The sequence below is a fragment of the Hemitrygon akajei genome, chromosome 18 (assembly GCF_048418815.1).
Source record: "Hemitrygon akajei chromosome 18, sHemAka1.3, whole genome shotgun sequence".
Classification (NCBI taxonomy): Eukaryota; Metazoa; Chordata; class Chondrichthyes; order Myliobatiformes; family Dasyatidae; genus Hemitrygon; species Hemitrygon akajei.
Genome location: NC_133141.1, coordinates 39983913 through 39999731, shown reverse-complemented (window position 1 = coordinate 39999731; position 15819 = coordinate 39983913). Strand labels below are relative to the sequence as shown.

Below are 15819 nucleotides of genomic sequence, written 5' to 3'. Positions count from 1 at the left end.
CAGCAGTCCATTCTACGCACTTACCACTCTCTGAGTAAAAAACTTACCCCTGACATCTCCTCTGTTCTACTCCCCAGTACCTTAAACCTGTGTACTCTTGTGGCAACAATTTCAGCCCTGGGAAAAAGCCTCTGATTATCTACATGATCAATGCCTCTCATCATCTTATACACCTCTATCAGGTCACCTCTCATCCTCCTTCACTCCAAGGAGAAAAGGCCAAGTTCACTCAACCTATTCTCATAAGACATGCTCCCCAGTCCAGGCAATATCCTCGTAAATCTCCTCTGCACCCTTTCTATGGTTTCCACATCCTTCCTGTAGTGAGGCAACCAAAAGTGAGCACAGGACTCCAAATGGGGTCTGACCAGGGTCCTATATAGCTGCAACATTACCTCTCGGCTGCTAAATTCAATTCCACGATTGATGAAGGCCAATACACCATATGCCTTCTTAACCACAGAGTCAACCTGCGCAGCTGCTTTGAGCATCCTATGGACTCAGACCCCAAGATCCCTCTGATCCTCCATACTACCAAGAGTCTTAACATTAATGCTATATTCTGTCATCATATTTGACCTACCAAAATGAACCACCTCACACTTATCTGGGTTAAACTCCATCTGCCACTTCTCAGCCCAGTTTTGCATCCTATCAATGTCCCGCTGTAACCTCTGACAGCCCTCCAACTATCTATAACACCTCCAACCTTTGTGTCATCAGCAAACTTTCTAACCCATCCGTCCACTTCCTCATCCAGGTCATTTATAAAAATCACAAAGAGTAGGGGTCCCAGAACAGATCCCTGAGGCACACCACTGGTCACCAACCACTGTGCAGAATATGACCCATCTACAACCACGCTTTGCCTTCTGTGGGCAAGCTGGTTCTGGATCCACAAAGCAATGTCCCTTGGATCCCATGCCTCCTTACTTTCTCAATAAGCCTTGCATGGGGTACCTTATCAAATGCCTTGCATCAATGTATTTAGTCACATCCTCAAAAAATTCAATCAGGCTCATAAGGCACAACCTGCCCTTTACAAAGCCATGCTGACTACTCCTAATCATATTATACATCTCCAAATGTTCATAAATCCTGCCTCTCAGGATCTTCTCTGTCAACTTACCAACCACTGAAGTAAGACTCACTAGTCTATAATTTCCTGGGCTATCTCTACTCCCTTTCTTGAATAAAGGAACAACATCCGCAACCCTCCAATCCTCGGGAACCTCTCCTGTCCCCATTGATGATGCAAAGATCATCGTCAGAGGTTCAGCAATCTCCTCCCTCGCCTCCCACAGTAGCCTGGGGTACATCTCATCCAGTCCCGGCGACTTATCCAACTTGATGCTTTCCAAAAGCTCCAGCACATCCTCTTTCTTAATATCTCAATGCTCAAACTTTTCAGTCTGCTGCAAGTCATCACTACAATCACTAAGATCCTTTACCATAGTGAATACTGAAACAAAGTATTCATTAAGTACCTCTGCTATTTCCTCCGGTTCCATACACACTTTCCCACTGTCACATTTGATAGGTCCTATTCTTTCACGTCTTATCCTCTTGCTCTTCACATACTTGTAGAACGCCTTGGGGTTTTCCTTAATTCTGCCTACCAAGGCCTTCTCATGGCCCCTTCTGGCTCTCCTAATTTCCTTCTTAAGCTCTTTCCTAGTAGCCTTATAATCTTCTAGATCTCTGACATTACCTAGCTCTCTGAACCTTTTGTAAGCTTTTCTTCTTGACTAGATTTATTACAGCCTTTGTACACCACAGTTCCTGTACCCTACCATAACTTCCCTGTCTCATTGGAACGTACCTATGCAGAACTCTACACAAAAATATCCCCTGAATATTTGCCACGTTTCTTCCGTACCTTTCCCTGAGAATATCTGTTTCCAGTTTAAGCCTCCAATTTCCTGCCTGATAGCCTCATAATTCCCCTTACTCCAATTAAACGCTTTTCTAACTTGTCTGTTCCTATCTCTCTCCAATGTTATTGTAAAGGAGATAGAATTATGATCACTGTCTCCAAAATGCTCTCCCACTGAGAGATCTGACACCTGACCAGGTTCATTTCCCAATACCAGATCAAGTACAGTCTCTCCTCTTGTAGGCTTATCTACATACTGTGTCAAGAAACCTTCCTGAACACACCTAACAAACTCCACCCCATCTAAACCCCTCGTTCTAGGGAGATGCCAATCGATATTTGGGAAATTAAAATCTCCCATCACAACAACTCTGTTATTGTTACACCTTTCCAGGATCCGTTTCCCTACCTGCTCCTCGATATCCCTGTTACTATTGGGCGGCCTATAAAAAACACCCAGTAGAGTTATTGACCCCTTCCTGTTCCTAACCTCCCCCCGCAGAGACTCCGTAGACAATCCCTCCATGGCGTCCACCTTTTCTGCGGCCGTGACACTATCTCTGATCAACAGTGCCACACCTCCACCTCTTTTGCTTCCCTCCCTGTCCTTTCTGAAACATCTAAAACCTGCACTCGAAGTAACCATTCCTATCCCTGAACCATCCAAGTCTCTGTAATGGCCATCACATCATAGCTCCAACTACTGATCCACGCTCTAAGCTCATCCGCTTTGTTCACAACACTCCTTGCATTAAAATAGACACATCTCAAACCTTCGGTCTGAGCACATCCCTTCTCTATCACCTGCCTATCCTCCCTCTCGCACTGTCTACAAGCTTTCTCTATTTGTGAGCCAACCTCCTCTTCCCCAGTCTCTTCAGTTTGGTTCCCACCCCCCAACAATTCTAGTTTGAACTCTCCTCAGTAGCCTTAGCAAACCTTCCCGCCAGGATATCAGTCTCCGTGGGATTCAAGTGCAACCTGTCCTTTTTGTACAGGTCACACCTGCCCCAAAAGAGGTCCCAATAATCCAGAAATCTGAATCCCTGTTCCCTGCTCCAATCCCTCAGTCACGTATTTATCCTCCACCTCACTCTATTCCTATACTCACTGTCGCGTGGCACAGGCAGTAATACCTGCTTTTCAACTTCCTTCCTAACTCCCTGTTGTCTGTTTTCAGAACCTCTTCCCTTTTCCTACCTATGTCATTAGTACCAATATGTACCACGATCTCTGGCTGTTCTCCTTCCCACTTCAGGATCTATTGAACGTCATCTGAAACATCCCGGACCCTGACACCTGGGAGACAAACAACCATCCAAGTTTCTTTCCTGTGTCCACAGAATCGCCTGTCTGACCCCCTAACTATAGAGTCCCCTATCACTACTGCCTTCCTCTTCCTTTCCCTACCCTTCTGAGCCACAGTGCCAGACTCTGTGCCAGAGGCACGGCCACTGTTGCTTCCCCCAGGTAAGCTGTCCCCCCCAACAGTACTCAAACAGAACTTATTGTCAAGGGGTACAGCCACAGGGGTACTCTCTAGTACCTGACTCTTCCCCCTCCCCCTCCTGACCGTGACCCACTTGTCTGGCTTCCATGGCCCAGGTGTGACCACCTGCCTGTAACTCCTCTCTGTCACCTCCTCACTCTCCCTAACTAGGCGAAGGTCATCAAGCTGCATCTCCAGTTCCCTAACTCGGTCCCTCAGGAGCTGCAGCTCAACACAACGGGTGCAGATGTGGCTGTCCGAGAGGCTGGGAGACTCCAGGACCTCACAATCTGACAATGAGCACAGAAAACTGGCCTCACACACATACTTCCTACCTCGCCTCATCCTGTTACTGCCCAAGCCAGTTGAGCCAAAGCCCTCTCACTCCACTCGATATGGCTGCCTTCTTTTTAAATCTTTCGCGTGCTACTGGCTGGCGTCACGCACCTGCGCAGTCTCGCCTCTCTTTAATCCGAGTAGTAAAAAACTCCCTTCGCTCCGAAAAATCAGCAGTTCACTTGCAGCCTTCTTGCACCCATGTACCTATCCAAACTTTTCTTAAATGTTGCAGTCGAGCTCACATGCACCACATGTGTTTGCAGCTTGTTCCACAATCTTACAACCCTCTGAGTGAAGGAGTTTCCCCTTAACCCATGACCTCTGGTTGTAGTCCCACCCAACCTCAGTGAGAAAAGCCTGCTAGCATTTACCCTATCTATACCTTTCAAAATTTTGTATACCTCTATCAAGTGTCCTCTCAATTTTCTATGTTCCAAGGAATAAAGCCCCAACTTATTCAATCTTTCCTTATAACTCAGGTCTCCCACACTCAGCAACATCCTTGTAAATTTTCTCTGAACTCTTTCAACCTTATTGACATTTTCCTGCACTGCCAGGACTGTGCATAAATTAAGGATGCTCAATTTGCTGCTCTGTGTCTTTGGTCAAAATTTTCCCTGCGTGAACCTTGTGTTCCAGGTTTCTTGGGCATAACTCAATCTGTTATGCTCCCTGCACGGGCTTTCTCAGGTTGGATCTCAGCAGTGACCGCGGGATTGCTTTAGTCCCTTTTACTCCAGCGGGGCTTAAACACCAAGTTAAGCTCACCTGTCTCTTCAGTTTCATCAGCTCTGCCTGCACTGTCCGTGTGTGCACTTCGTCCCGCAGATATTGACCATTGGGATCCAGCCGTGGCCTTTTAGGAATCGGCGTATCTATAAACTTGGATCTAAAAATATCAAAAACAATCCTAGTAATATTGGAAGCGATTGAGCTGTGACTCCCTTCTTTAGGATCCATTTTGGTAGCACAAGTGTTCAGTTAACAGTTCCATCCCATGACTGTCCCTGCACTCCAGATATGACAAGATGCAATGCAGGGCTGGATTGAGTGCAGATTGGGAAGGCAGTGCCATTCACTGGATTTTTATACCTCAAGCCAAAACTATTGAAAAGTTTCAAAGTCAGGAAACTAATGATCTGGAAGACATCAGCAACGCATCAAGCATCTGGGACAGGTCTGTTTTGGTCAAGGTGTGCCCAACGAGACCATGTCACCCAATTACACCCATGTGACCAATTAACCTACTATCCTGTACGTCTTTGAAATGTAGGAGGAAACCCACACAGTCACAGGGAGAACACACACAGGGAATGCACTGCCAGAGCTCGTAGGGGAGGTAAATACAACAGAGGCTCTCAGATAGACACACAAATATGCAGAGAATAGAGGGACATAGACATTGATTGGTTAGGCAGAAGAGACAACTTTTATTGGGAATTTGTTACATGTTTAATTTGTTCGGCACACCATCATGGACTGAAAGACCTGCACCCATACTGTACTGTTTATGTCCTATATTCTCGAAGCAGCCAAAGAAAATTTAGGAAGCAATTTACTCAATTCTCCCTCTGATTTCTCGTCCCAGATACTTCCAGCAGGATCCCAGAGATGAGCCTTCAACTCCTCCAAACTCCAAGCTAAACACAAAGTGTTGGCAGCCCTGGTGTCTCTATCTTGTAACAAACACAAATCATATGTATGTGACTTTACTGATGGATTTCTTGAAAGGTTTAAGAACTAAACATTTGGATCTAGAATAACTCATGGAACATGATTTTGATGACCAGTGCCCTCTTTATATCGTCTGGCTGAAATCAGCCCCAGTATCTCTGAATCAGAGTGGCATGGATCCAAGCAACAATCCCACTCAAAGAGCAGATCTCTTCCATCCTGACTCTTCAGTTCAAGATCTAAGGGTGCAATGGGTGAGATATTGAAGCAAAGAAAGGGACAAATAAAGACCTGCACTAAAATAGCACCTTCAACAATTCCTGATGCAGAAAGTTTTTGATGTCTGTCAGAATACAATGAAGCACAGTTGCTGTTAAAACTTTGGAAGTGCAACACAAACACGACACCCATCCTCTCCCTGAACAGTGACAGAACACTAACCAGGTTAGTGATTCACTGTTAATGTTGAAGGGATTAAATCAGCCAGGGCATTGGAAGAATTCGGCTGCTCTCCTTTAGAACACTGCTGTGGAATTTTATCATCCTGACCTGGTTCTTCATCAGTGTTTGGTTTGGAACTCAAACCTCACCCACTACCTCATCCCACAACCTCAAATTAAGAGATTTCGTTTATGAGGGATCTTAACGGGGTGAATTGGAAGGATTCTCTAACCACCAAGCATTGACTTACATAATTGACAGAGGGAACAGAGCAAGTTTAAGGAGGGAGTTTGGAACTCATGACCTGAAAGGTCAATGAAGGTGGAAATCATCAACACATCAAAATGTAGCTGGAGATGGAACTGTCTTTACCTACTCTTGTTGGCTGACAGGTGCACAATGGCCTGTTCAATCATTTTAACACTACAGTGGATACAGCTTCACCATGTAGACTGTAATGGCCCAAGAAAGCGCTACACCACAATCTCCTCAAGGGCTATACAGAATAGGCACTGACTGTCATAGAGTAATACAGCACAAAACAGGCCATTCTGCCCAGCTGGTCCGTGCCAACCAAGAGTTCCCATCTAAGCTAGTCTCATTTGCTCATGTTTGGCCATATCCCTCTAAACCTTTCCCAATCATGTACCTGTCTAGTACTTTCTGAATGTTTTTAATGCACCTGCCTCAACCACTTCCTCTGGCAACTCATTCCATATACTGACCATCCTCTGGAGAAAACTTTGCCCCTCATCTTTCTATTAAATGTCTTCCCTCTCCCCTTAAAACTATGCCTTCTAGTTCTCGACTCCCCAACCCTGGGAAAAAGACTATGCACATTCACCCTATCCATGCCGCTCATAGTTTTCTGCACCTCTATAAGACTGCCAGTGACACCAAAATCCAGTGCATGAGTCATTATGCCAAACCACGTACATTGTGATTTTGATCATATATTCTGAACCAAAATTACAATTCTGTTAAGTTTGTGACAAGTTCACACTGATTCTATTCTTGCCACTAGTAAAAGATTGAGAGTCGAGATCGTAGAGATGTTCCCATAGTCAGACATTGTGGTCAGTGCTGTAGAATCCAGTGTCGTGACAAAGGTTAGTCCTGGTAAAGTCAGGTTGTGTGCTTTGTAAACTGGGGGCATGGCTGGGTTCAACCCCCGACCCTACCTGGAATACCTGTGACTGTATTTGTACCCGGAGTCTCGGACTACTTGTCGGGCTAGTGGGAAGAGCTCGTCGCGCCTGGCCAGGAGAGTGCTGTCGATCATGCAGAGTTGTGCGGCCGCTTCGTTAACCATTACCTGCCAAGGAAACCAACCATCCTGTTAGTTATGCAAGCAGTGACTCACTGGCACACCAGCACATCATTTTGCACTGCGAGGCAAGGCTCTGGCCTACTCACAGGGTTCCAGACCAGCCTGCATTTTCACGGGTTATCTCATTCGCTGCCTTTTTAGGGATGAAAATGTATACATTCCAACTGAATTTTAAAGAGATTAAGATCTCTTTAAACTCAGACTAGAATTTTCTGAAGATTAGCATGTATATCAAAATATACAATGAAATGCATCGTCTGTATCAAATCAGATCAGCGAAGATTGTGCTGGGGGCAGCCCACAAGTGTTGCTACGTTTCCAACGCCAACATAGCCCACAACTCACCAACTCCAAACGTATGGCTTTGAATGTAGGAGGAAACCAGAGCACCTGGAGGAAACCCACACAGTCATGGGGAGAACACACAAGCTCCTTTCAGATAGTGGCGGGATTCAAACCCTTATTGGTGATCGCTGGCGCTGCAAAGCGATTGCGCTAACCGCTATGCTACTGTGCTGCTCCTCAGTGCTCAGGACAAATCCATATCCACAATATAAAAGCAAGGATGTACCACTGAGGCTTTATAAGGCATTGGTCAAACTACATTTGGAGTACTGTGAGCAGTTTTGGGCCCCATATCTAAGAAAGGATGTGCTGCCATTGGAGAGGGTCGAGAGGAGGTTCATGAGAATGATCCCGGGAATGAAAGTGTTAACATACGAGGAGTGTTTGATGGCTCTGGGCCTATACTTATTGGAGTTTAGAAGAATAAGCGGGGTGGGGGGGGAGGGTAAGAGGAGGCACGGAATCTTATTGAACCCATTGAATATTGAAAGGCCTTCATAGAATGGACGTGGAGAGGATAACCATATAACCTTTTGCTTAGGATGTTTCCATTAGTGGCACAGTCCAAGACTAGAGGGCACAGCCTCACAATAGAGCTAAGGAGGAATTTCTTTAGCCAGAGGATGGTGAATCTGTGGAATTCATTTGAGTGTGGGAGCATTTGATTTTGATTCCTTACTCTACAGGAGACTTTCTACTATGGAAAGTGCTTGTAGCTGTTGTACTTCCCTGTAAAGGCCTTGATCTAATGTGCTGGTGTACAGCACATCTCAAAAGATTTCCAACCACAAACCTCACTGGTGTCAAAGGTTATGGGCCTTGGAGAGTACTGTAGAACACAGAGACCTGGAATACAATTCCATGGTTCCCTGAATGTGTCATCGTAGGAAGACGGGGTAGAGAAGGCTTCTGGCATGCTGCCCTTCATATGTCAGGGCACTGAATATAAAGTTGGGATGTTATGTTGCAGTTGTACAAGATGTTGGTGAGGCCATATTTAGAATACTGTGTTCAGTTTTGCTCACCCTGTGGAAGGAAACTTGTGTTGCTGCCTGACTAGCTGAGAATTTCCAGAATTTCATGTTTCTATCTTATTTCAGCATTGGCAGTATTTTGCTTGGGGTCCTACTAATGCAGCGGTTCCCAACTTGGGGTCCACAGACCCCCTCGGTTAATGGTAGGGGTCCATGGCATAAAAAAAGGCCGGCAACTCCTGTTCTGCTGAAATATCAGATTGAGGCTCTGTTGGTTTGGTGGGCTCCAGCACCCAGTGTTTGCAAATTATTTCCAAAGTGTTTCCTGAAACAGGGGCATTTTCCTTTTTGAGAAATCGACTTTGTTTGGTTTTGTTATTCGAACAAAGTTCAAACTTGCCCTGCCCCTCAAAGTACTAGTTCAACTAATCTTTAAATAAACCAAAGGTAGCCTCCTGATTCACTGCTACTCTGCCCTCCTCTACGCCACCATCCCGCACCAACAGTGCATACACTATTTCAATTTGGTTTTGATAAAAGTTAATTATCCCAGTAAATAGAACCTAGCACAATTAGCTTTAAACAAAAGGGGTCTGAATTACAGGGCATTTGGGATTTGGAGGGAGTTGGGGGCTTTGTTTTCAAAGTCAAACTATATTTATTTTGAAAATACATATATGTTCACCGTATACAACCCTGAGGTCACTTTCTTGCAGGCATTTACAGGAAAATAATGAAATACAATAGAATTTATGAGAAAATATACATAGGCAAATACTGACAAATAACCAACGTGCAAAAGCAAGAGGATAAGACATGAGAGAATAGGACCAGTTAAGTGTGTATGGAACTGGAGGAGATGGCAGAGGTACTTAATGAATACTTTGCTTCAGTATTCACTATGGTAAAGGATCTTAGTGATTGTAGTGATGACTTGCAGCAGACGGAAAAGCTTGAGCATGTAGATATTAAGAAAGAGGATGTGCTGGAGCTTTTAGAAAGCATCAAGTCGGATAAGTCACCGGGAACGGACAGGATGTACCCCAGGCTACTGTGGGAGGTGAGGAAGGAGATTGCTGAGCCTCTGGCAATGATCTTTGCATCATCACTGGGGACAGGAGAGCTTCCGGAGGATTGGAGGGTTGCGGATGTTGTTCCCTTATTCAAGAAAGGGAGCACAGATAGCCCAGGAAATTATAGACCAGTGAGTCTTACTTCAGTGGTTGGTAAGTTGATAGAGAAGATCCTGAGAGGCAGGATTTATGAACATTTGGAGAAGCATAATATGATTAGGAATAGTCAGCATGGCTTTGTCAAAGGCAGGTCATGCCTTACGAGCCTGATTGAATTTTCTGAGGATGTGACTAAACACATTGATGAAGGTAGAGCAGTAGATGTAGTGTATATGGATTTCAGCAAGGCATTTGACAAGGTATCCCATGCAAGGCTAATTGAGAAAGTAAGGAGGTATGGGATCTAAGGGGACATTGCTTTGTGGATCCAGAACCAGCTTGCCCACAGAAGGCAAAGGGTGGTTGTAGACGGGTCATATTCTGCATGGAGGTCGGCGACCAGTGGTGTGCCTCAGGGATCTGTTCTGGGACCCTTACTCTTTGTGATTTTTATAAATGACCTGGATGAGGAAGTGAAGGGATGGGTTAGTAAATTTGCTGATGACACAAAGGTTGGAGGTGTTGTGGATAGTGTGGAGGTTACAACAGGACATCGATAGGATGCAAAACTGGGCTGAGAAGTGGCAGATGGAGTTTAACCCAGATAAGTGTGAGGTGGTTCATTTTGGTAGGTCAAATATGATGATAGAATATAGTATTAATGGTAAGACTCTTGGCAGTGTGGAGGATCAGAGGGATCCTGGGGTCTGAGTCCATAGGACACTCAAAGCTGCTATGCAGGTTGACTCTGTGGTTAAGAAGGTCTTCATCAATAGTGGGATTGAGTTTAAGAGCTGAGAGGTAATGTTGCAGCTATATAGGACCCTGGTCAGACCCCACTGGGAGTACTGTGCTCAGTTCTGGTCTTCTCACTACAGGAAGGATGTGGAAACCATAGAAAGGATGCAAAGGGTGCAGAGGAGATTTAAAAGAATGTTGCCTGGATTGGGGAGCATGCCTTATGAGAATAAGTTGAGTGAACTCGGCCTTTTCTCCTTGAAGTGACGGAGGATGAGAGGTGACCTTATAGAGGTGTACAAGATAATCAGAGGCATTGATCGTTTGGATAGTCAGAGGCTTTTCCCCATGGCTAAAATGGCTAGCAGAAGAGGGCATAGTTTTAAGGTGCTTGAAAGTAGGTACAGAGGAGATGTCAGGGGTTAGGTTTTTTACGCAGAGAGTGGTGAGTGCGTGGAATGGACTGCTGGTGACGGTGGTGGAGGTGGAAACGATAGGGTCTTTTAAGAGACTCCTGGATAGGCACATGGAGCTTAGAAAAATAGAGGGCTATCAGTAAGCTTAGGTAGTTCTAAGGTAAGGATATGTTTGGCACAGCTTTGTGGGCCGAAGGGCCTTATTGTGCTGTATGTTTTCTGTTTCTAAAAGAAGTTAACTTGTGCAAATAATATAAGTGAATAGATGTTACTGAGAACATGAGCTGTAGAATCTGTGAAAGCGAGTGTGTAGTAACCGAGATCAGTTCAATGTTGAGGTGAAAGTTATCCATACTGTTCCAGGAGCCTGATGGCTGAACAGTAATCAAACAGAAGAGGTTCTGCAGATGCTGGAAATCCACAGTAACACATACAAAAAGTTGTGGCTGAGGGGTAATAACAGTTCCTGAACGTGGTGGTGTAGGATCTAAAGCTCCAGAAACCTCCTGCCCAATGGTAGCAGCTTTCTTACTTTCTTGTTTTGACAATTTGCTGGATTAACTAATGGCCATGAAGTGAAACTTGCAGAGTCAGGTGGTAGTTTAACTCTCCTTTCAGACAAAACTTCAATCCCAGATCAGTCACAGTCACAGAAGTTGGGAGAGGAGGAGAGAAGGGGAGAGGGTGAAGGGGGAGGAAGAGAGGGATGGAGGGAGAAGAGGGAGGAAGAGAAATATAGAGGGAGAAAGGGGAGAGAGGGGCAGAGGGAGAAGGGGGAGAGAGGCAGAGGGAGAAGGTGGAGAGAGGGAAGGAGAGGGGAGAGGGGAGGAAAGGGAAGGAGAGGGGAGAGGGGGAGGGGAGAGAGGGAGGGGAGAGAGGGGGAGGGGGAGAGGGGAGGAAGGGAGAGGGGAGGAAGGGAGAGGGGAGAGGGAGAAGGGGAGAGAGAGGGGAGAGAGAGATGTAGAGGGGGAAGGGGGATGGGGAGCAGGGGGAGAGAGGGGCAGAGGGAGAAAGGGAGAAAGGGGTAGTGGAAGAAGGGGGTAGAGGGGGAGAGAGAAATGGGAGAGAGGGGAGAGAGGGGGAAATGGGGGTAGAGGGGGAGGGGAGAGAGGGACATAGAGGGTGAAAGGGGAGGGGGAAGAGAGAGAAGGGGAAGGAGGGAGGGAAAGAGTTGTAGAGGGAGAAGGGAGAGAGGGGTAGAGGGAGATGGGGGAGAGAGGGGTAGAGGGAGATGGGGAGAGAGAGGGGGGAAGGAGAGGGAGGGTAGAGGGAGAGGGGGAGTGGAAGGGGAAGGTAGAGGGAGAGGGGGAGTGGAAGGAGGAGGGAAGAGGGAGGGGAGAGGGAATAGAAAAGGGACATGCACTCTGGAACGGGATGGAATATAAAGAAAGTAATCAGTGACATACACTGACTGTCAATAAAAGATTCTACAAGGACCATAGGATCCAAATTCAACATTTTGGGGGGATGTAAAACAAAATATTTTTCTGCAAGGAGTGGCTTTAAACTGGTACCAATTCCCTTTTGGTTTCAATCAGGGGATTCACAAGGGATCTGGATAGGAACTCAGGGACAAATGTCTGCAGGGCTGCAAGATATCTGGGACTGAATGGGTTGCTCTACAAGCAGCTGCCATGGGCCAAATGGCTCGTGTGTAATAATTCCATGACATTTAATCATACTAATTAGCTTTTATAATAGATCTTTCTCCACCTTTTAACAGTGATGGCTGTCAAAACTAATTGATGAATGTCCTAATTAGAAAAGCAGAGACTGCAATTGGACACAAATCCATTTTGCATTTGATTGGTTATCAAAAGAGCTTCTGGACACCTTCAGGGAGTTGACACAGATAATCAAAAGCTGGTAAATCGCAGAATATTGTCCATCCTGAGCTGATGGTTGTGACTCGGACAACTGCTTTGAGGTGAGAGAATGAGTTATTTTGCTTCCCACTAGGCTGAATTTCTGGGTCCCAATCTGGCATTCTGCATCCATGTACAATGACGTGGGAAGAGAATCCGAGTGGAAGCAGCATCACGTCTCAAGATCAACATAAAAGATTGCAGCATTAAGTAATGCTCTGTGACAGGAACCCAAGATAACAGGAGCAGTAGCAGGTCACTTGGCTCCTTAAGCAGAAAGGGGTGTAGGGTGGTGGGAGGTGGTAGTGGAGCTGGGAAACAGGGAGTATTGAAGCAGTCTTTTTCTCTTCAGATTGGGTGAGACTAGAACTCAAGGTCCTAGATCTATGGTGAAAGGTGAAATACTTAAGGGGGAACTTCTTTACTCAAAGAGTGACACGAGTTTGGAATGAGCTGTCAGTGAAAGTGGTAGATGCAGATTCAATTGTAACATTTAAGAGAAGTTTGAATAGGGAGTGATATGCAGGGCTATGGTTTGGGTGCAAGTAAATGCGACTAGGCAGAAGATAAGGTCAGCATGGAATAGATGGGCAGAAGGGCTTGTTTCTGTGCTGTAACACTCTTATGATTCTACAGAGGCTTTGAAACTGAGGCAGCACACAGTCAGAAGGAAACAGATACTACAATTCCAGGTAAAATGAAACAACTCCACTGCCAGGAAATGCTCTTATGCTCTCAGCAGACATCTGCACAGTTAGTTGCAGGTCACATACTCTCATGAGACCTGGCCAGTGTTTTTCCAACCCTGGGTCTGTGACTGTTTTCCACCCTTTAGCTTTGTTTGTTCTAGTGCAATCAATGAGAGGCCATAACATTGTTCACAAATGTAAATGATTAAAAATAATCACACTGAGATCTTCAGCATCTGACAATACAGAAAGCAATAAAAAACCATCCAGCAAAGGACAGTGGCTGCACTACTGACAAAATGAGATTTAATAAAGCCAACTGTGTGAAGTTCTTTCCAAAGATTGTAACCTACTGTAAATGAAAACTTTTCTTTCCAAGGGTCAATGTCTGAAATTATCACTCACCACTCACCCTGTTGGAGTTTCCTTCTATTCCTATCTCTCATTTATTTAGCTGGCTTCTCTTATCTACATACTGAAGGTCACAGGTTTAGGGTGAAAGATGAAATATTTAACAGGAATCTGAGGGGAGAGCTTCTTCGCACGGAGGCTGGTGCAAGTGTGGAATGAGCTGACAATGCAAGTGGCAGGCGCAAGTTTAAATGTTAACATTTAAGAGAAGTTTGGATAGGTACATGGGTGAGGGGGTATGGAGGGCAACGGTCTGGGTGCAGATTAATGCAGGAAGACCAGGTTTGCACAGACTAGATGGGCCAAAAGGTCTGCTTTTGTGTTGAACTGCTCAATGAGTCATTTAAATAGAGCAGGTTTAAAACAGTAGTACAGATATAAGCTGTGTCTTTTCAAGTGTACCTATTGTCAATGGCACAAGAGGTATTAAAAGATTATTGACAGTCTACAGTTTTTTCAAACGTTGATTTGGTCGGCAGGTGATCTCTCTTTTAAGGTTTAATACTCACTGTACTGTAAAGCCTCCATGAATGATGTAGAGATTTACTTCCACGCGAAGGCTTGCTCTCAACACAGAGCATTTCCTTCCCAACCTCATACACTGCTCCTGGTAACGTTCCATGAAAGCAGCACCTGGTGAAGGTCACTGTGTCAAATCAGGCTCACAGAAGTGGACGGCTGCCAAACGTCACTTCTTTGGGGTCTGACTAGCCTGTCAGCTGAAGGCCATGTGAATCCAAATTAAAATGAACCCTTGGAAGCACCGACTGTTGACGGCATCCTTTCATCTATAGCTCAGTTGGAGGTGTCCACACTCTGGGTCAGAAGGAGGTGGTTTCAAGTCCAGCTCTCATAATCTGAGCACGAGAGACTCAGGCTGACGTCAAGTATGAACAGAGGGAGGGATGCCCTGTAGGTTACTCAGAATCAGAATCAGGTTTATTATTGTTTTTGCATGTACCATGCAAGATATAAAAAATGACTATATATTACAATGCAAAATATAATATATAATAAATAAAGCTTAAGAGGAATAGTGTTAATGGATCATCCAGAAACTTAATGGCTCTCTAAAGAGGATATTAAAAAAGTCCTCAGGTGCCAGCTACAGGAAGAGCAGTATTCTTACCAGTATTCCAGTCAATAATTATCAATGCCACTGACATCAGATGATCTGGTCAACATCAGCTAGTCAGCATTACAATATTAAGTATATTCAAAACAAATGCACACCACCTGAAAATGGTTTGGAGACACCCAGAAGAAAGAAGAGTGGTAAATAATTTCCGAAGCCGAAAAAGCTTGGTGCCAAACTGGAATCATTGCTGAACTGGTAAATTCACTCAACCTTGTTTTATAACACTCCCATCCTGCGACACTAATAACAGCCAAGCCTTTGAATGCTTAAGTGCAACAGGAACCACTCATTGTGGGGAAGGGGGAGAACAAAGGGAACATTAATGTTTGTTATAATGGGTTAACAGGTGGAGCAAATGGGAGTCTTGTCTGTGACTGGTCGCACTTTATATTGAATGCCATGCTTAACAGCTAATGATGGCACCAGAGCAAATTTTGATTTCGTTAATTTCTGGAGAACCTCGTCAGGATGCACAACCGCTCCTCCCTCCCCATAATGCTCAGCATGGGTGCCCCCACCCCAGGGCTGTGTGCTGAGCCCATTGCTGTGCACTCTACTCACGCACGACTGTAGAGCCAAACACCCGGGTAATCACATTGTCAAGCTCGCCAATGACATGAAGTGGTGGGGCTCATCACCAACAATGATGAGACGGCCTGCAGAGAGGAGGTGCCACAGAAATAACCTCTTCCTCAATGTCATCAAGATGAAGGAGATGGGTATCAACTTCAGGAGAACTCACAGCACTCATGCCCCTCTTTACATTGGTGGCACAGCGGTGGAAACTGCGAGTAGTTTCAAACTCCTGGGAGTGCGCATCTCACACAACTCTCACGAGACAGTGTACCCGGATGCCTTCCCTATCATTGTGGGGGATTTCAAGCAGACCGCATGAAGAATTCTCTGAACAACTACCAGCAGC

At 45.3% G+C, this 15819-nt stretch overlaps 1 protein-coding gene across 2 annotated transcripts in view; it reads right to left on the bottom strand.

The window, feature by feature from the left end:
- LOC140741344 (NGFI-A-binding protein 1-like) overlaps nt 1-15819 on the bottom strand; it is a 64550-nt gene that overhangs the window by 13850 nt on the left and 34881 nt on the right. The window contains exons 3-4 of one of the 2 annotated variants that reach the window (XM_073071461.1): nt 7001-7134; nt 4473-4593 (exon numbers count right to left, since the gene is read on the bottom strand). In XM_073071461.1, coding sequence (XP_072927562.1) covers nt 4473-4593; nt 7001-7134 — 255 coding nt within the window. The remainder of the gene's footprint in view (nt 1-4472; nt 4594-7000; nt 7135-15819) is intronic. The other variant, XM_073071462.1, reaches the window with a different exon arrangement.